This window comes from Stegodyphus dumicola, chromosome 6 (genome assembly GCF_044657685.1).
Source record: "Stegodyphus dumicola isolate Sdum_Otavi_A_Nest chromosome 6, ASM4465768v1".
NCBI lineage: Eukaryota > Metazoa > Arthropoda > Arachnida > Araneae > Eresidae > Stegodyphus > Stegodyphus dumicola.
Genome location: NC_140773.1, coordinates 109,321,030 through 109,344,052, shown reverse-complemented (window position 1 = coordinate 109,344,052; position 23,023 = coordinate 109,321,030). Strand labels below are relative to the sequence as shown.

Below are 23,023 nucleotides of genomic sequence, written 5' to 3'. Positions count from 1 at the left end.
GTCTCCTCCCGTATGCACGAGTGACGACGAACATTCACATCTCAGCCTTGTTATGTGATCTTACTTTATTATACGAATGCAAAATGCATGATCAGAATTTAGAAACGTTTAATACAATGTACAGCTTGAAATTTTTAAGTAGATATAACAATAGGCTATAACAGGTACTGATATTTAAATTTTCCAGTTATTTACTTCATTAATACATAGAAATAATTTAAATATGTAAATATAATTACTAATATTGCACATTAGCTTATTTTAAATTTTTATTTTAAATACAAGTATTGCGTATGACAAAATTTAAATAACATGCAAATATCCAAATATTTTGAAGACAAGCGAATTTTATAGACATTTTTCATGTCAGGGTTAGTTGTAAAATGCACTATAGCACACGGTAACGTTCAATGCTCCAATGTCATGGGTACGCGAAGGAACTTAATTCTCTTGATGTTGCGAGTGAAGAGATTGGGCATCTTCGTTGGTTTTGGCTTTGTTGTACGTAGTTAAGGAAGTATTTTTTATCTTTCTTTATTACGTGCTCCGCCCTTAGGCACGACCCGGAAAGGGAAGGATGCCCCGTGGAGGTCTCTAAAGGAAACTGGCTCGTATCCACTTTACACATGGGAAAAATTACGAAAATGCCCATGCAACCAGCCCGGGACTCGAACACCGGACCGAACTACTAGTGTTTAACGGCTTTTACCACAGGGGGTCAAAAGGAAGTATTGTAATAAAAAATTTTGGTTATCAGATTTGAACAGAAATGTCCATTTTGACCGTTCCAGAATCCATTCAGACATATATTTGCATGACGTCTGTACATACGGACATAACAAAGGACTAATCCTAAACAGATTGTAAAATGGATTTTTTTCGAGACATCTGTACATACGTACGATAGCTTAAAAATCTCAGTGACGGAGAAGGTTTTGTATATGGAACTGCTGTAACATTTAGTAACCGCTCTTTAAATCAGCAGTACCAGAAGGGTGTATAATCCACTCCTTTTACTCGGCTCAAAAGTCCTTACCTACCCTTTAGTTCCACAACCGTTGCTTCGAGTCTGTTTCAAAAAGTCCGGTAACATTAAAAATATTGTAGTCAGACGAGTAGCATTACAAAGTAATGAAGTACTTCATTTTAGATAGTAAAGTTTTAAGTTTTTTTTTTCAACAATAGTGATTTTACAAACACTGTATGTGGAAATAATGTTATCCTAAAAATGTCAACGCGATAATCTAACTCTTGCTATACACGGCACAAAGTGTCTTCCGAGACAATGGCTGCTACTTACTTAATATTCCTTTTCAATTCCATAACATCTCTAAAAGGAGGGACATAAACAAGGTCCTTCTCATAACCCCGTAATAAGAAATCGCAAGTAGTACTAAGCATGAAAACTAAGCAGTTTTAGCAGATATTGGTCGGTTTCTCCACCCCGACCAGTCCGACGATTAGGTAGCTTTGTGTTCAGATATACCCTAACATCACTGTGAAAATGTGAGGATGCACCATCTACGCTCATGTCCATAAATTAAGGATAATGCAAATCAGGCAAAGGAAGAGTTAGAAACAAAACAAATTTGACTTATTTGTAAAGCTTATTTATTAAAAGGTAAAGAGCAAAAAAAAGATGCTATATGTTTGATATTATTAAAAAAATAAGCGATTTTTTCTCCCTGGAGCAAATTACAAAAAACTTATTTACAAAAAACCAATATTACATGGTTGGTATAATTGTTAATACATTGCATGTCTCCCAGACAATGCTATATGGTCTGTACAACGCCTAGGCATGCTGAGTATCAAATTATCGATCTGATCTTGGGAGATATTACACCACTCAAAAAGCAATGCTCTCCGAAGTTCCGGTAGACATGTAGGAGGAGGTTGACGGGCTGAAACTCGTCGGCCAAGCATGTCCCACACGTGCTCTACTGGATTCAAGTCCGGTGAGAATGCTGGCCAGTCCATACGGGTGATATCCTCCGGTTGGAGGCATTCGCTTACGATGTTTGCACGGTGAGGACGAGCGTTGTCATCCACAAACACAAAATGTGCGCCCATGGCGCCCCGAAACAAGCGTACATGTTGTTCCAGAATGACGTCCCGATACATTTGGCTTGTCATGGTTTCAATTTGAACATGCAGGTCAGTTCTGCAACCCTGAATAATTCCACCCCAAACGAGCACTCCTGCACCACCGTAACGGTGTCGTTCAATGATGTTTTCTTGGTGGTAACGGGTACCTGGAGCTCTCCATATGAAAGTCCGGAAAGAATCAGACTGCAAGCTAAACCTGGACTCGTCGGAAAACATCACACCAGCCCACTGTTGCGGTGTCCACAATGCATGCTCTCTACTCCAGGCTAACCGCAGGCGACAGTGAGTTGCAGTAATTGGAAGGCATTTGACAGGCCTAGGAGCATATAGACCAATCTGCCCTAAGCGTCTGTACACGGTCTGCCTTGAAATTGTCGTACCAGTGGTTGAAGAGAGCTGACGAGGTAGGTCTGAGGCTGTGCTCCGCCTGTTTCTTTTGGCAGTATCTGCCAAATAACGGTCCTCATTCAGTGTTGTAAATTTGGGGAGACCTGCGCTGTAACGTCTACTCACATTACCATCATCGTGGAATCGTTGTTAAAGCCTGGAGATGACACTCTGGGCAATTCCAAATTCGTCTAATACTTCCACACTTAGGTACGCCCACATTCCAGACGGCCGATAATTCTACCACGTAAAAAATCATCCAAATGCGTCCTTTGTGTCATAACTATTCGGTTATTGCACTGAAATGCTTATAAAGCGCCTGCGAACAATTTTACTTCTTTGCCTGTATTCCTTATATATCACTCTCTTACACTGTCGTCATTGTGACGTACCATCGGTGTCATCTGGTTACTTCCTGAAATTTGCATACGATTCTTGAAGATGTGTGTAGTGATTTTGCAGGTGATTTATATATTTTAGAGTTCGATTTCCGCGTGACTCTGAATTATCCTTAATTTATGGACATGAGTGTAGTTGAAGGACTAAAGTTCTCAGATTCCGTTTGCAACAAAGGCTTTAGCCAGGTCTGCAGCATCTGAAGGAAGGACCCCCCCCCCCTCAATAACGGTTTGTTCTTCAAAGAAGAAAGTCCCATAACGTTTATGAGACATGGCACAAAACATTGGGCTTTGGAGAATCTCGCCCATGTTCTACACTGTTATGCAGGTTTTGTGTGCTCCAAGTTCTACACTTGTGTCTGTTTACCTTCCCATTTACATGAAATGCTGCCTCGTCCGAGAAAATTATTTAATTCACAAAAGCATCATCGTTGTCCCGCAATGCACAGCAAAATTGGAATCTATGGTCTGTCTTTAGGATATAACTTTCGCACCAACAGTAGCCTGTATGCTTTCATGTTTCCTTTTTACTCAAAACAAGTCACAGTCGTTGTTGACATTTCTTACTTATGCGAAGCTTGGAAGACACTTTCTGCCGTATGTGGCAAGAGTTGAATATTGCATCGATGTTTCTGTGATCACACGTTTCCAACTTACCGTTTTTATAAAATGTTGTTGAAAAAACTTACAACTTTACTCTCTAAAATGATGGTTTACTTCATTACTTTGTAATGCTACTAGTTTGGCTACAATAAATTTTTTAAAAGTATTCCTGGAGTTTTGAAACACGCTGCATTTCCAGTTACAGATGTATTTTAAATCACAAAAATATTCATGTTTTGGTAATGCGAAATTAAAAAGAAATTAAATTTCATCAAATAATGAAATCTAACTCTTAATGTAGTTAAGTAAAGGTAGCTACGTTAAGAGTATATAATTTAGTATACCCAAACATAACTACATTAAGGTAACTACAGTAAGAGCATATTAAGTAAAAGCCCCGATATGTCCTTTACTTATATTTAGGAAACCTGTTCTACAAAAATATTACAAGTTTGAATAAAAGACTGTAAAACGGAATCAAAACACTTTTGCGACGTCTATACGCACGTATGTATCTCACATAACTCAATAACCATTTGCCGCATAACCTTAAAATTTTGCTATGTGAGAGATATTCACTCCCCCTTTTATTATTACAAAGCATATGAGGGCTATCTGCCCAAGAGGAACATCTTCAGTTCCAGTTTGAGAGGCTTGTTTTGGATCTGTTACATGATTAAATGTTCTAGTATAGCGATATTTAAGACAAAACTTTTCTGCTGTTCTGAAGTATTCCTTAACTCTAACCTGAAAAAATTCAGTTTATGATATGTTGCAATGTGCTAGTCTAGATGCAAAACTTAACCAGACTTCTGCTAGAACTATTGATGTCAGCAAACACTAAATAATACACCTCACTACCCAGTTCTATATATACCAACACACATAATACCCGAGTTATATTTTTATTCCTAGAATATTTAAATTACTCCGAAGCTTAGTTTCTTTTATCAATTCACAACAAGAAGCTAAAATAAGTTTAATCTGAATTATTTGTAAATTCACTCTTTATGTATCATGATTTGCTACAATTTCCTCAAGGTATTTTGAGAAAAGACAAAAATTTGACCTTACATGACTTTTTATAAACCTTCCTTAATTACAAAATTAAGAATAAAATGTTTACTTATGTTAAAAGCTGAATTATGTCTAAAATTCTACATTAAATTTTGATCTGTGTACTTTGTTTCTATATAACGCATCAATACATAGGATAGAACCTTGAATTTAATACTTTATAAACTGACAATATCAGCTAAACATTATCCTAATTCAGAAGAAAGTTAAATTTGATCAGTTGCTTTTAGAAAATTATGCTTTCTATTAAATATATTGCTATCCAGGAAAAATGCAATCATAAATTATATTAATAGGCAAAATATATCCAGATCATTCTGGGCAATAATCAGTCCCAGTCACAAGACGCATAAAATGCAACTGCTACATGTTGTAGCATATTTATTACCATTTTGTTTAAAGGCATACATGAATATAACATAATACTTAAAACTTAGCTTACATGAAAACTTACATGAACTCAGATACTTGGCTTACATATAACTTCAGAAAAGAAACTTCAATTTAGATCATCATTCACCATTTACTTCTACAGTATTGAAGTAACACCAGATTTATTTGAAATGAACAGCTCATTGCTCTACTTAGAGGTGAGCTGAAGATGCTGCAAAAATTTAAATGTCAACATGTTGCCAGCATAAACTATTAAATTTTGAGTTTTCCGGTTTTTACTCGCATTAAAAAATGAAGATTGTCTTCCATTCTTCTAAGAGCTATTATACATAGATTCTTCTTATCTTCAATACTCCTATAAAGATCTTAAATATTCGTACGCAAGGAATGCTCAAATTCTGACTAAAATAATTAACTCCATGTCTACAGGAACTAATGCTTTCTATACAGGTTACAGCAATATTGGAGATTTTCTTTAAAGACTAGTAAATTACACTGAAGGTCTTGTCAGCGTACGTAACCATACAATTCAACAATTCAGAAAATTGCAATTCTTGTGTATATTCTTTTAGCAAAAGCTTAAAGAAATTTTATCCCAAACTTTAAAACTTAAATTGGTAACGATCCCTTTAAAACTGGGATAAAAATATATACCAAATTTTCATTAATTAATAGTCATCGCAGAAATACTTCAGGAATAAATAAAAGTTTTCAAAGGCACAAAAAAGGGCGATGCATATTTTCTTGAAGAAAACGAAAAGTTTCAGAATTTGATACCGGTTCTTTCTGCATGTGATAAAAATCGTGCTCTTAATTTATTGGTGCAACGGATGAAAGAAAAATTTGGGTGCAAAATAAATCTAAACAAAATAATAACATGCAAATACAATGCTAAATACAAGACTCTTTAAATCGCTGGAACTGTCAGTGTCAGGGTGCATACGGAACTAAAAACAACGAAAATAACATTGAAATCAGGATAAAAAACATACCCAGAAAGGCACTAAAAAAGGTTACAAACCTGCTGAGTTTTGCTGTGTCAGACCTAGAGAAAAATAAACCTTCTTTTAATAATGTGGCATCAAACCAAAGAATAAAGAAACAATCATAAACACAAAATTAAAAAAATCATTCCAAAATTATATTTGACAGTTCCACAGCACTTTGCCGGTAAAATAATAAAACAATACTGATTGAATTTTACTTAAAGCATTGTAAATAAATCATAAGTTACAAAATATCAAAAAAGCGAAATAAAAGTGTCTATGGTATTCGGGAAAAATTTGTGCTTACACCAGTTATATACTCCTTTGTTGACAACCTAGCTGAAAAATACAAGTAGGAAAAATTAAAAAATTAATTTTTACAAGTTCGACCATTAGGTATTAGTATAAAAAATATGTGAGAATGTACAAATATAATAATATATAAATGACTTCAGAACATTTTTATCCAATTTTAAAACGAGAACGTGTTGTAAATTTTACATATATTCAAATTTCTAAAAATTTTTTCTGATTCTAAGCTCTTCAACCATGTAAGTATTATTTGTTACACCCAATTTAAGAAAAATAGTTTAATTGACATCAAGGTATAATCTTCATTTGTCAAATCCTTTTTTTTTTTTTTTTTTTTTTTTTTTTGCAATTAATTTTCATTTGGTCAATAGAAACCTGATAAGTTTCTACTAGTGTTGGGAAAAGAAATTTTAACTTGAAAAGAATCACCTTATAAAAAACTGAGCATATAAAAATGTCTTCTCACTGGACAGCTATAAAAATATACAATTCCTGAAATAGAAATTGAGTTAATGCTTTAGAAAATATGTTTTTATGAGATACTTTGAAGACTTACTACTCCTATATATAAAATGCATGGGGAAACTGAAATCAGTCACGCCTCCAGCATCTTCCGTTATTAGAGATTGAATTTGCAGCACAACCTTCTACTACTTACAAACAAACCGGTCATTTAGGACAGAAGAGCTCCTTTCAATAATTAAGCCAACATAGTAAATAACTGAGGAAGGAATTTAAATTCCAAAGGCTAATATCAAACATTATGGAAACTAAGAAGAATGATATTTGAGAAGTAAAGCACATTAAATTTTATTTAATGTAATTATTCTAAAACTTGCTGACTTAATTACTACAAAAAAAAAGCAGATCTATTTTCTTACAAAATTAAACTGAGCCTTAAAAATATTATGCATATTTTATGAATTATTATTATCATTATTATCATTTCTTTGCGAAAGGTTTTAAAAGTTTAAAATAATGCAAAAATTTAATCTCTAATAAAGGGCTGTAATAGGCTCAACATTTAGTCTTAATCGAATCAGTCTCAAATCTTCATTTAAAAACCAATTCATATGATTAATTTATACCACCCAAATACAGATTCATTACAGCTATCTGAGTTCTTTTACAGAGAAATGATCAGCTGGCTCCCAGACATTTTTGTTACCTTCATTTATAAATTTGCAAAGGAAATTAGTTTCTAAAAATTTAGTAAAATTTTAAGATTGCCTGAATTACAAACACTTCTTACAAGTAAACATTTTATTTAAACGCTACTCAATAATGCAACTTTAAATGAAACTTTTAGTTTCGAACACTGTTTCTTGAAAACCCTGAAGATAAAAATTTATGTATTAAAGGAGTTCATAAAGTTGCAATTTCTATAACTATAAAGCAATGAAATGAATATTTCTCAATCCAGCTAAGAGTCAGCAAATCTTACAATAAGTCAAAAAAAAAAAAAAAAAAAAAAAAAACGACACAGACCTAAATATTGGAAGATTTTTTTTTCCAAGAATGTATCTTGACTACAAAAATTCCAGTGAACAGTGGATGATTACAGGGCAAAAAAGGAATATGAATACGATTACCATCAGCGGCAAGAATCATTTTATTTGATAAAGATAGAACCATTTTATCCTGAAACGTCGATATAAAACACAAGAGCATCAAAAGTCACCACAGGGATTATGACCCTTTAACCATAATATCAGATACCCAATTAAGAGTATATCTGATACATGCAACACAATGACATATGCAATTCTGGAGAATCGACTGGGAATGAATACCCAACTCTAACTAGTTCCATTTCAAAGTATATAGGGCAGATGGAAAAACCCTTTGAGTATCCACCCCATATATCAACATTACAAAACCACTATCTCCTTAGCTTCGTAATGTTTAGATGGCATTCATGGGGGACTATCAGGTCTACAAACGTTTCTACCATTAGGTGAATATTACGGGCTCAACGTTTCTGACGAGTTAAACCGTTAATCCTCTATATTAATTGCGATGGGTTTCGATTCTTTTAATAAGACTGACAGTGTGCAGCTACGTAAGTACCATCTGAAATTAGAATCTTGCCATGATCGCCATATCGCAAAGTTATCGAGTACAAGAGATGTATAAGCACACTGTGGAACTCTGAAATCCTACATACCTGGAATAAGTTACAGACCCGTAAGAAATGAATAGTCAGTACCTAGAAAATACTACCACATATTCGTGGCTCGCGTTTCCTGCTGTTCTGTATTCCTGTGATGGATCTGTTTAGCATTAGGATGGTATACCGGTCTATTAGTTCAGTCGTACAAAATGTTTGGATAAAAGTATTTTAAAATGCCTTCTCCTCGTAATCAATTTATTAGTCGTATAATCTGCAGAAATTTTATTTATATATTAAACAATCGCATTGAAATAAATTATGGTGATGCCATTTTCAAGCCGCACACAAATAACATTATAGCATATTTTTTCTATTAAAATGTACAGACTATGCATTATATCCAATAAATATATCTGTCATTCAAATGATAAAGTTCAGATGAGTTTATAAAAATTTCCCAGTACATAAGGAATCTAAATATATAAAGCTATGAGAGTGTTTAGACTTCATCCCACACCAACTCTTTAATGATATTAAAAACGAAATAAATTTTCAGTTTCCATACATGATTTAAATACTTAAGGTAAAGCTACACAACTTAGATTCATTGTACAATGCAAAACCTAAGAGAACTTCTAAGTTAAAAAAAAACTACGAAATCGTGAAGTTAGCAAGCGTCTGTTACAACAATAATGGACTGTTTTTAAGGTCATGCGATCACACTAAAATGCATGATTACATAACATTGTTTGGGGGAATTTCTGACTGCTGGTTTAGTAAATGAAATAGATTCCAACGATGAAATTTGCGTCCAGAAAAACTCGTTCAGCTTTGCTTACTGCACATAAAAAAATGCATTGAGAGTCACCATATAAAATGCTTTGCAGCCACTAACTTATAAAATGCTCCCCAATGTTATGCACTACGTTTGTTAAACATATTTATATCCTCTTTACACTGTCATTAATTTGTATTCATTTGGATACTTAAGATCCATATGGGCAAAAACATAATGTCCACCAAAGTTTTGTATGTCGTTGCACTCTTATTTCATCCAAATACACATATACGTTTCTCTTTAGAATATATGCGGTCGACTCATGCGGCTTACCACAATATCCAAACTTGTATAAGTGAATGGCCTGTTAAGACCAATATATATTCCATCTATTTGGATACAAATGAAGCTGTGTGTCCGAAAAATACTAAAGCAATTGCTGTAACTTGGACAGTAAGCTTCCTCTGAAGTCATCTGCAACTTAAGGCGCAATACTAGTTAAAATGCCAAACCATGCATTAACACCTGTACCTAAGAGTAATGTTTTCCTGTACTATATTATACAAGTAAACATTATCAAAAGTTTGCTTTAAATATGGAATGCATTTGCTTACCAGTTTCTAAAAGACTGGCGAGTTGGACCAACAGCTATTCAACACAGCTGTCCAACATTAAATTCTAAATCTTCCTTAATTTATACAATACATGTACCGAAGTTGAGGAGTTATTCGCCAAGACAGTTTAAAATAAAGAGTCATTTTAACAAATGTGCTATATTTTACACTCGGAAATAAATACGATCATAAAGTAAAATCGGAAAGCACAGCGAAAGTTACCTGTGATGTTATCGCAGAGAATACGGGAGGTGATGATGCGTCCATAAGGGGTAAAAAGCCCCTCTAAATCCTGCTGCGTCATGGACTTGGGGAGGCCGCTTACGTAAAGATTAGCTCCCTTTATTGCTTCGCTGCTTGGCCGCGCATACGAAACCTGGAAAGAAAAATTTAAGGAAATCATGAAGTATGATTTAATATTTCTCAGGGGGTTTCAACGTCAATGTTAGCTCTTCAAATATTTCAAATATGAGAAATTTCTCTTAGTGTTAATAATATTACTTGATTTGACTACATTTATATGTAACATAGGCCAAATACCTAATTATAAAAATTCGTACAAAAAAGACAAATGGATGTACTTTTATTCAATTCAAAATGGTAAATATAAGTTGAATGGGAACTTCATGCATTTAACATAAGTTGTCTGTGCAATACATGAATATTAGTAAAGCATATATAGGTAAATTACATACATGCACCATGCATTCAGCACTTACATGTTTGTGCACGTAGATGTTATGAGATAATCACTAAATTTATCTGGAGAAATATACGTACTTTTCTAGACAAACACGCTGTACGTATTACAAATTTCAGATTTATCAAGTGATAAAAGTATTTTAGAGTCAGAAAGTTACTTTTTATAATGCCGCTGTTAATTATACGTTTAAAGTTAGTTCTGTGAAGCATTTTGAAACAAACTATGCAACCGATGCCAAATTTTATCACACTGAAACTGATTCAAGACTCGCTTTGACATATTTTACAAATGTATAATTTCGCCCAACACTGCTGATGCGGTGGACGCTCGTGAAAATCCGCGGACAATCACAATCGGCCAGACCACTGGTTCAGAGTGTTGCGGTGATGGCGGAGAGATGGAGCTAAAAGGTGAGTATCCCTAACAAACTTCCATAAGGAAACATTACATGAGATTAAATGCACAGACCTGGTTGGCCACTAAAAAAGCATGTCATTTTTGTCCTGCAAGTCCTCACCAACTTTTGGGTTAATTTTGATTGTAATTTGATTACATCCTTGTGGGAAATCTTAAAATATTCACGAAACAGTCTCTGAAATAATGACCAAGTCAAATGCCTTATTTAAACCTTTGATTACTAACGGGACATAGATGTCCCATAAAAGTTAAAATTACTGCTGGGTTTAAAAGTACTTAAAACTCACTGTAACGTATCCCAGCAATATAATCAAACCAGTTGTGCATGTCCATCTTTTGTTTCCGGCAAATGCCATTGTTTTGTCTGCCAAATGCCATTAAAAAGTTTCAGTCAAAGGGTTAAAGAAATTTTCATAACCATTTTCATTCATCTGTATCACTATCTGCAGAATCACCTATCATATCCAAGTAAATTCTTCAAATCACGCGTAAGTCTTCAGCAGCTAGCAAAAGTGAGTGAAGCATTAAACATTTCTGAAATGCATAAAACTATTTTCTCCATTTCAGAGCAATAAAATTCAGTGTTCATTGCATAGTTTATTATGCATTTTTAGAATTTCATGACCTGTATTTGCGAATATAACTTGGAAAACCACGAAAACATCGAAAAATTCGACCAATTTTTAGATGAGCCTACAGCTAAGATAGATGCATTTGAAATGATGGAAGTACATATCGACTTTAACAATTTTTAGTATGCTTGATAACAACTGTTATAAATTATTAAACGACTGTATGACAAATTTAAAAAGAGATTTCACCAAGCCCTAAAGGCATCGCATTAAAAACATGAGCATTAAGTAGAACTGCACAAGCATTAATATATATAACTTAGCTTTTACATGAGCTGTAAATCCAGTTATATGCCATAAGATATCCCAATCACTTATTTCTTTTAAACTTTAGATTCATTTTAATTAGCATAAGTAAAAATTAAACATTTAAATGATAGAAGCAGAATATAATACGTATTTTAATAAATTCTCAATTTATACGAATGCATTTTCGCAAATTCTTAATTAATGAGTAAAGCACATAACTGCTAACAGCTTAAGGAAATGGCTACCCTTTTGGAGACCTTTCTGTAGGAAAACTACCTCGTTATCACTTTACAGACCAAGAAATTCACGGTGATAATCATGAAGATGTTACATGAATCATTCACAAAGATTCTGATACAGATCAAAATATACAAGTGTTCAACAGATCCACGTAGCCGCTGATAGGCTCTATCCTGATATACATTCATCATTAAATTCAATATCATGCCACTGTGTATCATTTTGTGAAAAGCTAGCTGATATATTAAAAGTTAGTGTCAGGTATAGCCTTATTCTTTATTCGCTTATTACTTAGACGAAACATCGTGCTATTAGTATTTTTCCCCCATCTTCATGGTAGATTTCAACAAGATTAGTTAAATTTTTAAGACTAAAAAGTTTCTTGCTTCGCTTTTGCTTGAAATGGCTGGCATGCTAAGGGATTTAAAATTTCATTCCACAGTTTTTCGAAATACAGCGCTGGCCATTTTATTTAGTAAAGGTTTATTTGATTACGCCAAAACACTTGCGGATCGTGGAGATGCACAAGGATATAGCCACTGCGGGTTTTGACCCTCTTTAGATTTGCTGGAAAGCAAATGGCGGTGTATGGATTAGATGCGCTGTCGTTAAACAGAGATGGAACGGGGCTGGTTCGAGCTGGTGAGTAAGAAGGTGCTGGTAGGAAATGAGAGAAGTCAAATTTCTCTGAAACCAACTACAGCGATTCAGAGAAGATTATTTTCGTGGAAATTACAGCACAGGAGTGGTGGAGAATACATGTTATGAAAATACAAACAAACTGAAAAATCAGCAGATGGAAGACACATCCAATATAAAAGAAATGAAAATAAACATTTACAGAATATGTACAAGGTGGTAGCATATGCAAAGTTGTTTCCTGATGAAGTCCAACTTCATCGTTGAAAAATGTGGAGCAGTAGATTCATTAGATATACTAGTAAGCTGGATTGTGAAAAAAACATGGGAGGTCTCTTGAATAGCTGTTCAATTCATAATTTGCTAATTTGGCAATAAAAGTAATTTGAGTTCATAACTTCGGTGAAAATGTTATGAGAACTTGTTACAATGTAGTGTTGAGAATGCGGAGGTCAAAATTGATACAGTTTCTCACAACCAAGACGAGTTGGTGATGAAACTGAGAAGTTAGTTTGGAAGGTACATATTTATCCTTAGAGTTTGGGTGCCGTATCGCAAACTGGTGCTCCAAGAAACAATACTAGACGTATACGAGGAAACGTATAGGATTCCTTTTGTTTTGTGGTTAGGTTATTTAATTACGGCAAAGTCTCGAGGGCTATCTGCCTAAGGGGAGGGATGCCTTCGTGGAGGACATTCTAATGGAAACTGGCTCGTATACACGTTACACATGGGGAAAACACCCATGCAGCCAGCCCGTTCGCGGGATTCGAACCTCGGACCGAACTACCTGTGCTCAGAGACTTTACTACTTGGCCTCTGGTGGGCCTTTCTATGAGTGTGGGAGTCACGAAATTAGTAGAAAGACGGCAAAAGATCACCGAACAGAATGGGAGATATTCAATTAAAGCTCTTCTTTTGTATAGAAAAATTGAATTTGACAGAAAAAAAAATTAATTTCCTGCCAACCTGATATTTTAGAATGTATTCTGTTGAGAATTTATAGGAACAGATAATGTGTTCTGTTATTGTTCATAACGACCACGAATTTTTCATGCGTATATTAAGGATATGCATGGTAAGGCAATGAAATTCTTCGCACAAATGTTTGTAGGAACTTAACGTTTGCATCGCTTATTTGAATTATATTAAATATCTGAAGTCTGAAAACTGTTAAAAAAAATATTAATCATTAAAACACCAGTCACATTTGCTGTAGCATCAACAAAGCTGGTGGGCTTATTGTTATGCGGAGTTTGGATTTTCGTCCAATGACGTGTATATGGTCATGTATGCGGCATTTACTTTGTTTAATGCATATATGGCATGTTCAGCAGCTCATCCAAATTGATTCGTAGATATTCGTAGATATGATAGAGTTGGAAGTAGTTAATTATCAATTTGTAAATTAAGCTCGACTTAATTTTTGAGATATCCTGAAACAAATGTGACAGCATTTTCCTGCATTTAGTTTGACCTCTCATAGTTTGTACTAATGCGTTGTCCAAACTGCAGGTTGTCAACTGCATGTTGGGGCATGATTGATCTGAAAGCACTAGAGCTCTACCGTAAGAAGATGGATACTTTCTACAATAAACTGGTTATTAACGTTGTGCATAGAGAAAGCCACAAACGTCAATGGTCTGATAGCTCGGACTTAAACCTGGGTCAAACTACTTTTGTTTAGCTGTCTTCGCTGGATTACTAGTCGGCGTTTCATGGGTTGGTTGATTTTTTAATGGCACAAAACCTTGAGGGTTATTATGCGCCAGACAAAAGGCGCTTCATGGGCTTTCCCCAGTACCTTACAGTATAACTACTCATTGAAATGAATGACAAAAAAAATTATTCCGTTATATGCATTAGTATATCGAATTTCAGTAGATTTAGAGAAAAAGATTACGCAACCATCCGGACGGCCTTTTATTCTAGTTAGTCCGTACGTATGGAGTTTTCTATTGCAGTTAACAGTGTGCAAATAAAATTATATAAGTAAGAACCACTTCAGATCTTTTTGCGCGGCTTCAGGTAAGTTTTAAAAGATGCTTTTTATAGCCAAAATCGGCTTTAGTCCAGAAGGGCTATTAGTCTCGAAACGGCATTTTGCGTCGAATCACTATAAACAGATGCATCACTTTCGAAATTGTTGCCGGCAAATTATTATTGCTCTGTATTATATTTAAAGACTAGAGCCACGAAATTTTGAATAACATAGTCCTCTATTCTAACATGGGCAACTGGTAGAGACTGGAATTTGTTTTATAGCAGATTTCTTATTTTGTAACAGTTTTCATGAATTTTTGATTAAAAAATTCAACTGTTTCAAAGCGAGCAGTGATAACAGTGTAGGCAATACACTTATCTCTAGCACGCGAGACCGTCTATCGGAAATTTTAAAGATATGCTGTTTTTAAACATTTTTAGTACAATGTGGCATTAACCGAAATGCTATCGAAACGTGCATGTATCTGTTAATGAAAGAAATGCCCGTTTGGAAGAGATATAAAATCCGAAAGCTCTCGGATTTTTATTTTATTTCTATAAGACTAAAATGTCTCAATAATAACCTAGGAAACCTCATTTTAATTACAGATTGAAGAATGATTATAGCAATGTCGGCCAGCGTAACTGATTAGTAATGTAGTGAAGTTACGCGAAGCGAGAAATGAAAATATTAGATTTTCTAACATCAGCAAGCCCCCCGCATAACAAACTAAGCGTCCTAGGAGATGTTGAAAACTCATCAATAGGAAAGGCTTCAAAAGCTGGTAAACAATTCAATTTAATTTGTGTTGTTAAATGTTCTAATATTTCTATGCTTTTGGTTTAGCAAAATTTTAATAAAAATTATTAGCACCAAAAATACAGCTTTTACAAAGAGTAAATATAACCATATTTTTGCTAGTTAAATTTCTACGGAGCACTAAAATGCATTTACTAGTCCATACCAACTTAAGGAACTTCTTTGGAAAGTTCGATACAAATAAATTTGTGACAGAATTTTAATTTAGTCACCCTCTGCCACTGAAGGAAGGGCATAAAATGCTGTCGGAATGTATAAATTGTATTGGGCCCGAATGTTTGAAAGAAAAGCACAAAGTTTTCTTGCACCCTTCATAATGATTCAGACTTAGGCATTTGCCCTGAATATTATAAGAGATTTCTTGAGGATTTTTAAGATATGCGATATGCGACGGAGGGCGTGGGCACCATGCCTCTACCATTGAGGTTAATTGGTATAGCGCCACGTCCACCTATATCTAGAGATACATTTTGTAATTCATATTACAACTGCATTCACATTATTTGCTTAATGTATTACTACACTTGACAATACATGCTTAACATTTAAAACACTATTACGTTGAGAACACTGTTACTGCAATACACACATACATTTCACAACTGCTTATATACATTATGTTACACATTACAACTTTTTTAAAAGCACTATCATTAATTTCTAATACGCTCTTGCTTTTCCATCTACTCGTTTGCTTTACATTTATAACACTTTCACGTTTAGAATTCTATTATTGCAATACACATTTACTTTTACGTCTGCTATCTGCTTATGTACATTATGCTTACTTCACTGCTTCTGTTAATCACTGCATCATTACATTTCAATCTAATTGCTTGAGTACACACATTTATTACTGCATACATACATTACATTACAGATGACAAATTTAAAAAAAGAAAAATATCATTAACTTTTAGAAACTCTTGCTTTTACATCTACTAGTTTGTTTTACAATTAGAATACTTTTACGTTTAAGACACTATTATTGCAATACATGCTTATATTTACGTCTGATTATGTACATTACGTCTAATACATTTCTTCAGTTAATCACTACATTAATTATTGCGTTTCAATCTATTTGCATAATTACACATCTCCAGCTGCTTATATACATTACACATTAAAATATTTTAAAACACTATCCTTAATTAAAAAAAAAAAAAAAAAAAAAAAAAAAAAAAGACGCACTTGCTTAGCGTTTATGACATTTTTACATTCAGAACACTATTATTGCAATACACGCTTACAATTACGTCTGCTTATGTACATTACGTCTAACACACTGCTTCAGGTAATCACTACGTTAATCATTGCGCGTCAATCTGTTTCCATAAGTATACACTGACATTTACAACTGCTTATATACATTACACATTACAACATTTAAAAACACTATCATTAATTTTTAAAAACTTTCTTGCTTTTACATCTACTTGTTTGCTTTACATTTAAACATTATTACGTTTAGAACACTATTATTGCAATACACACTTATATTTACGTCTGCTTATGTACATTATGTCTAATATACTGCTTCACTGCATTAATTATTGCGTATCAATCTGATTGCCTGGGTACACACTTACATTTATTACTGCTTATTATACATTACACATTGACATGTGCTTAGCATTTTTTGTGTTATTTACTGATATGGCTTAGACGGACTAGTCCGCTGCACATAAGTCACTACCTATGTTCTTGAGCTTATTCATTATTTTGACCATTTTTTTAGTGAGGTGCCTCTGCTTTATGAGGTATTTGCAGAAAGCCTGCCTGTTTACTTTGGGATTGGTATGTTAAGTCCCTCTGTTAATGGGCACTCCACCACATAGTACTCTGGGATGCCGCGTTATCCGCAGCAACACTGTGCGGTGTTCGTGATGTTAGGCCTGGCATAATAGTCTGGAAAAGGACCGTGTCCGGATATGTATCTTACCAGTTGCGGTTGCGTTACCAGACGATCTCGGTTCACGTATGACATGTGGTAGTGTGCTCTACGCCCCGTGGCGCCGTTGTCCCATTCTTGCCACAGGGGCGTTGCAGCAAGCATGAGACTTCTCTTGACATACGACTTCGGCCATGGGATTGTTATTTGCGCTGCATTTACATTTTAGCTGCCTCTTTCGCCAATTTGGCAGCCAGCTCATTCCCGAAGTTTCCAACGTGAGCTTTAGTCCATCCTAATTTTATCTGCAGGTGCTGGTGTTCTCGTAGTGTCGATTGTATGGAGGCAATCGCTGGAGACTTATGTGCTGGATTTAGGATAGCATGTAGGGAAGAGAGGCAGTCTGTGATGATAAAGGCATTGCATATTTCTTTCCTAGTTACGTAGAGCAGGGCCTGTGCGATCGCCGTGACCTCGCCTTGAAAAACGCTATTTGCATGTAAATGACCTTTTCCACGTATGCTGTATGTTGTGCTGCTGTATAACAGCATACGCGCAGCCAACGTTCTCATCTAATTTCGATCCGTCTGTATACAATTCAATGGACCTGTTGGTCTTTGGTTCGTTGTTTTCCAGGTTCACATTAACTCCTATACACTGCATTGCTGGGTGGGTATCCAATAGATCATAATCCCGCTCTAGGTCTTCTGGTGAACAAATGACATCACCGAATGTTGCTATTTTGTGCAGCTGGATCACTATTTGCTGCGCTGCTTCTCGCTCTACGCTGATATGTAGAGGCATAATCCCTGCTATGACATTTAGGGCCGCCATTGAGGTGGTCTTGAAAGTCTTCGTAATGTTCAACAGGAATGGTTGCTGTAAGCTCTGTAAATTTCTCCCCTGCATGGGGTTGGCCCATATTGCTGCGCTGTAGGTTGCGATTTTTTCTGCCACGGTTAAATAGAGAGTCTTTTGGATGTATGGGTTTAAACCCCATAAATGTCCTTGCATCTGTCGAAGTTGCTGGGCTATTATTTTTGTGAGTTTCTTAATTTCCATTACATGCGGAATCCAATTAAATTTTGGGTCGAAGATTAAACCTAAATATTTTAACTCCTTAACTATTCTTATTCTTTGCCCATTTATTTTAATGCAGGGCTGGCGCACTAAGCTGCCTTTTTTTGGGATAAGCATTATTTGTGATTTCAATTTTGCAATCTTTAGTTTGAGGGCGTCACAACGTTGTTGAAAAATGGCGCATGACTGGTTAGAATGTGCCTGCAATTCCTCTTTTGTTCTGCCTCTTATTATAAGGGCAGTATCGTCGGCATAGGTGACTACTTTAGTATGTTCGGGCCAAGGCTGTGATAGGACGGCGTTGTAGGAGCAAAACTTATTAATTTCTGTTATACGTGGAAACATTCATATAGATAATCGCTCTAGCGGATAGTAAGAGGGAGACTTGGATTCGGCACGCAATTACCTATGTTCATTGATCTGCTTTTGCTAAACGGGAGCAAGAACAACAGAGGAAGAATTCCCATGATCAATCATGCATATATTTTGTAGCATTTTCTTACAAAATTTGCATTTATAAAGGGTTTCAGAATGCAGTAGATAAAATTCTACCCTATAAACAAAAGCCACTGATTAAAAATATGCATATCGGAATGGATTTACTTGCAGATGCTGTTTCCCAAAATTACATTTTATAAACATTTTTAAAATTTAAATCTTGCTATTTAAATCTATGCTGAATACTACTAAAGTCGCAAAAGTGCGGATTTTGTTAATGTAAACGCAGGATTTCTAATAACTGCAGCCTCTGAGACAGCTCTGAATGTTACAATCATGGATGAAGGCCCATTCTGTATTCAATGCCCAACTTTTCACGTACGAATTTTAAAATGTATAACATATAATGAAAGTAATTTTAATGGTCAAGAACTTGAGTTATTACGTCTAACTAAAAATTCATATCGATAAATAAAATAGAAAAATTACCGAATTTTCTTAAATGAACCGATTTACAGTTTTCGTAACTTACGTTACGAAGGATTAAATTTAACTTGCAAATTTTCTACAGATACGTTACGGATGTTTCATTTGCAGTAATCTTTGCATGATTTTCATGTCATATTCGGAGGCAGGTCGCACAAGCCAACAGTTAAATTTGGGAATGTAAGCAGAACGAAACACTATTTATATAAGCAAAATTAATCTTATTGATAACAGGATTTACTAACAGCTAAATTCCGTGATGCAAACAAGTAATACTACTAATGGCAGAGTGAGAAAGAGCATTGAGCTGGTATTTACCAATCAGATTCTAATAGTGATCAACTAGTGTACTATACTGACGTTTTCATAATTCTTTGATACTGAAAAGAAGACAATTCCTTAATAAAATTCTCTGTGGAAGCTTTCTCCTCAGAGGAAAAAGTCCTTGCGTGCTGTTATTTATGATCTCAACAATGATTTACCTCTTTCTTCACAGAACAATTAGCCAGAACAGTGTTGCCAGAAGGGTTTTGACTAAAGCAGTATAAGAATCGAAAAGTAGCACATGACGTCACATATCGTGATTTTAGTGATTTCAGAGTTACGTATATTCATAAGACCTCTGACGTCACCACAATTTTAGTCTCCATTGGCTCCTAATGGCTGTAATTCCATTGGCTGTAATTAGATTCTCAATTTCAATTATGTATCGTAGATTTGCCGAGAATTTTAAGAACTGTATTGCTAACTATCCATTGCTTAAACACTAATTTTTCTTTTTAATTATATCGGTTAATTTAGGTTTCCATTTTTCCATTTTATAATTATAATTTGTTCATATCCATTCTCACGTTTGGATTGTCGACGTGTTGTTCTAATTTAGTTGATTTAGCAGTTAATTTTTCCAATAACATTTTTTGCTTTAACTTTTAATGCTCTTCACTGAATTTTCCTTTCTGCATGGTTGACTTAATTTTACCAAATTCCTATTACTAATAAAATTTCCCTTCTTTCACTTTTAAATATCTCTGTATTCTTATTTAGAAAAGCGATTTTGTTTTGATTTTTGAGTCTCCTCGATTATTTAGCTCTAATCAATATTATAATCTGAGTAACACAATATACGACGCTCGGGCTACAAATCGCTTGATTATTACGATAGAATTGGGAAAAAATTGGCTTTAAAACTATTTGTAAAGTACTAAAATCATCAGTTTCAGTATTAAGGTGTATAACACTGTTTTACATTTTCTGCAATATTTTCCTTTCCATTACTAAGGTTATTTCGGATTTCTATCACTAACACAATACACTTTCTTCACGAGTTCAAAGCAACATTTTTAAATTGTCCTTTACACAAAAGGCAAACAACTCGAGTACGCACTTTTATTCCACAATATTTTTATAAATATATTTATGCGTATATCACTTCCTAAGCAGATTTTTTTTTTTGCATGAAAAGAAAAATTACTGACGTATGTTCGTTGTACTTAACATTTTTTTGCTGAATTTTAATAAGGAAAAAACAATGATCGAGTGGTACCTTCATTCGAAGTATTGTTAAGTTTTCTTCCTTCACGTTCGTACAGGGTTCGTAGATTTAAAGTGAATAACGACGACACTTTATGAAGTATCGAAACACACTTTATTTAGCCAGTATTATCCAAGGCAGCTCGAATATCACATTTTACAGTCGTCTAAGATCTACTATATACTCGCTGAAACAATCAGCAACACAGCCTTCAGGTTATCGCGCTATAACAGTGGAAACAGCTTCACTGCAAAGCACCAAAGTACAGCTCCCAACTCTGTTCGGTCGTTTTCGGAACTCCCCGTACTCTCGAGACTCTCCACGCTACAACACGATGCACTCGATGACACAGAGCACAGCTCCCGACACTTCGGTTCAGTCGTTCCCGGAGCTTAGCACACTAACCACGATATATTAAAAGCCTCTTTCAATGCTCTCGACGACCCACTCGGCACTCGCTGCCCGGCTGTCAACTCTATCGACTCCGCACGAACTGACTAACTCGATACTATCTCGCACTCTCTCCGCGTACCAGCAGGGTTTATATAGTTTTTGGCTTGTGTTCGAGAACATTCTGGGTTAAATAGGTAAGAATTCGTTCTAGAAGGTTCTCCATCCAACCATGGCATATCGCCAATTTTGTCGCCAAATGTGGAAACCCTGCCTTCAGTTGCCAATTTATGGCAACCCTAAAACTGCTTTGCGGAGAAACCATCTTACCGCGCCCGGACATTTCGTAACAGTATAAAATCTAGGAGTTCCAAATACATTCCATTTCGATGTTTGGTTTTGTTGAAGTTTTAGTTGAATCTTTCCTTTTTACAGCTGAACTGCTTATTGGCAGATTAAAAAACAATTACGCACACCCACCACAGGCGATGAAAACTGTTTGCACCTGCTCTATGATCCCAAGATTGCCAGATGTGAACTTCTATTTAAGCCTAAATAACTTATTACAAGCTTATTTTATCATAGACATTATTGATACATATAAGAGTTGGACGATGCACCCCAAGCAACGCATACACAAATTTTAAAAATTTATCCATAAAAAGTCAAAAGTAGCAAATTTGAAAAAATAGCGCGATCTTGGCAATTTTGCGTGAGAAAGGTTTCACTGCACAGAGCAGCTAGCCGCGAAGAATCACTTTATCATGTAATGCAATTCGTGGAGCTTTGTTAGAGAATGCAAATAGCGTTTTCTAATCATTCTTGAGTTTTCTACACTGCGATTTGGAAATGCAATCAAATTTTAAATACAATTTCTATAACGCTTTTGATTACATTAAAAATATCCAGATTTTGTCGCGATGACCTTAATACATGCATCCAGTTTCATTACTACTCCCAAAGATAACAGCTATTAAAGGTTTACGGTGGAAGTCGCGTATCCCAACTGTTTACCTGAGCTCCATCCTTCAAAATGTTAGTTGGTCATTTACTTTCAGTGTAAGAAAGACTGTATGGTAATGGGATTTCTAAGAGGGGAAACAGCGCAAAGTCTGTTGAAATTAATCACGATTGTCAAAAGTATGTTTACAGAAGATTCAAGCATATTCAATGTTTGGATATGTGGTGATGTTTTAAAAGAAATGCACATTTTTGGACGAATATCAAGCTATTTTTTTTTTCAAATTTCCAAAATTAAAATATTTCAACCGCGTAGATTTTTAACGCGTCATCAAGCCGGACACTTTGAAGCTCCAGGCTATTTACATTTTTCGCTGAATATTCGGTAGCGTAGCAATGCAAAAGCATTAAAATGCTATTAAACTAAAGACCTGTGACAATTCGCCGAATCTACTGAGTATGTTACCCGTGAAGGCTAGTAGAAAAGTTTTTATAAATGAATCTGCACAAAGTTTGCTATCTGAGTTTGAAAGATCAGCGAATTACTGTACATAAGTACTACTTCGAACTACTCCTCTGTTTATGCATATTATGCATTGTGTTTTGTGTATTTTGCCTATGCGAATTTACGTCTTTTTAGGTGTATATCTTACTGTATTTTTAGTTTAACTACTTACCATCTATAACACCACAGCTTGCTTCTTTAATCTGTATTACAATCCTACTAATGTCCTTGTAAGGCCATGTACTTCCCTTTGACAAACTCAATAATCTCCCGGTGCAGCCTCCTG

General features: G+C 35.0%; 1 protein-coding gene across 7 annotated transcripts in view; it reads right to left on the bottom strand.

Annotated features, from left to right (window-relative positions):
* Positions 1–23,023, bottom strand: part of LOC118194570 (ELAV-like protein 4) — a 180,566-nt gene that overhangs the window by 42,793 nt on the left and 114,750 nt on the right. For 4 of the 7 annotated variants that reach the window (XM_085818791.1, XM_085818795.1, XM_085818793.1 and 1 more), the window contains 2 exons: positions 9,993–10,146; positions 5,989–6,012 (listed from right to left, as the gene is read on the bottom strand). In XM_085818791.1, coding sequence (XP_085674917.1) covers positions 5,989–6,012; positions 9,993–10,146 — 178 coding nt within the window. The remainder of the gene's footprint in view (positions 1–5,988; positions 6,013–9,992; positions 10,147–23,023) is intronic. The other 3 variants (XM_085818796.1, XM_085818794.1, XM_085818797.1) reach the window with 1 other exon arrangement.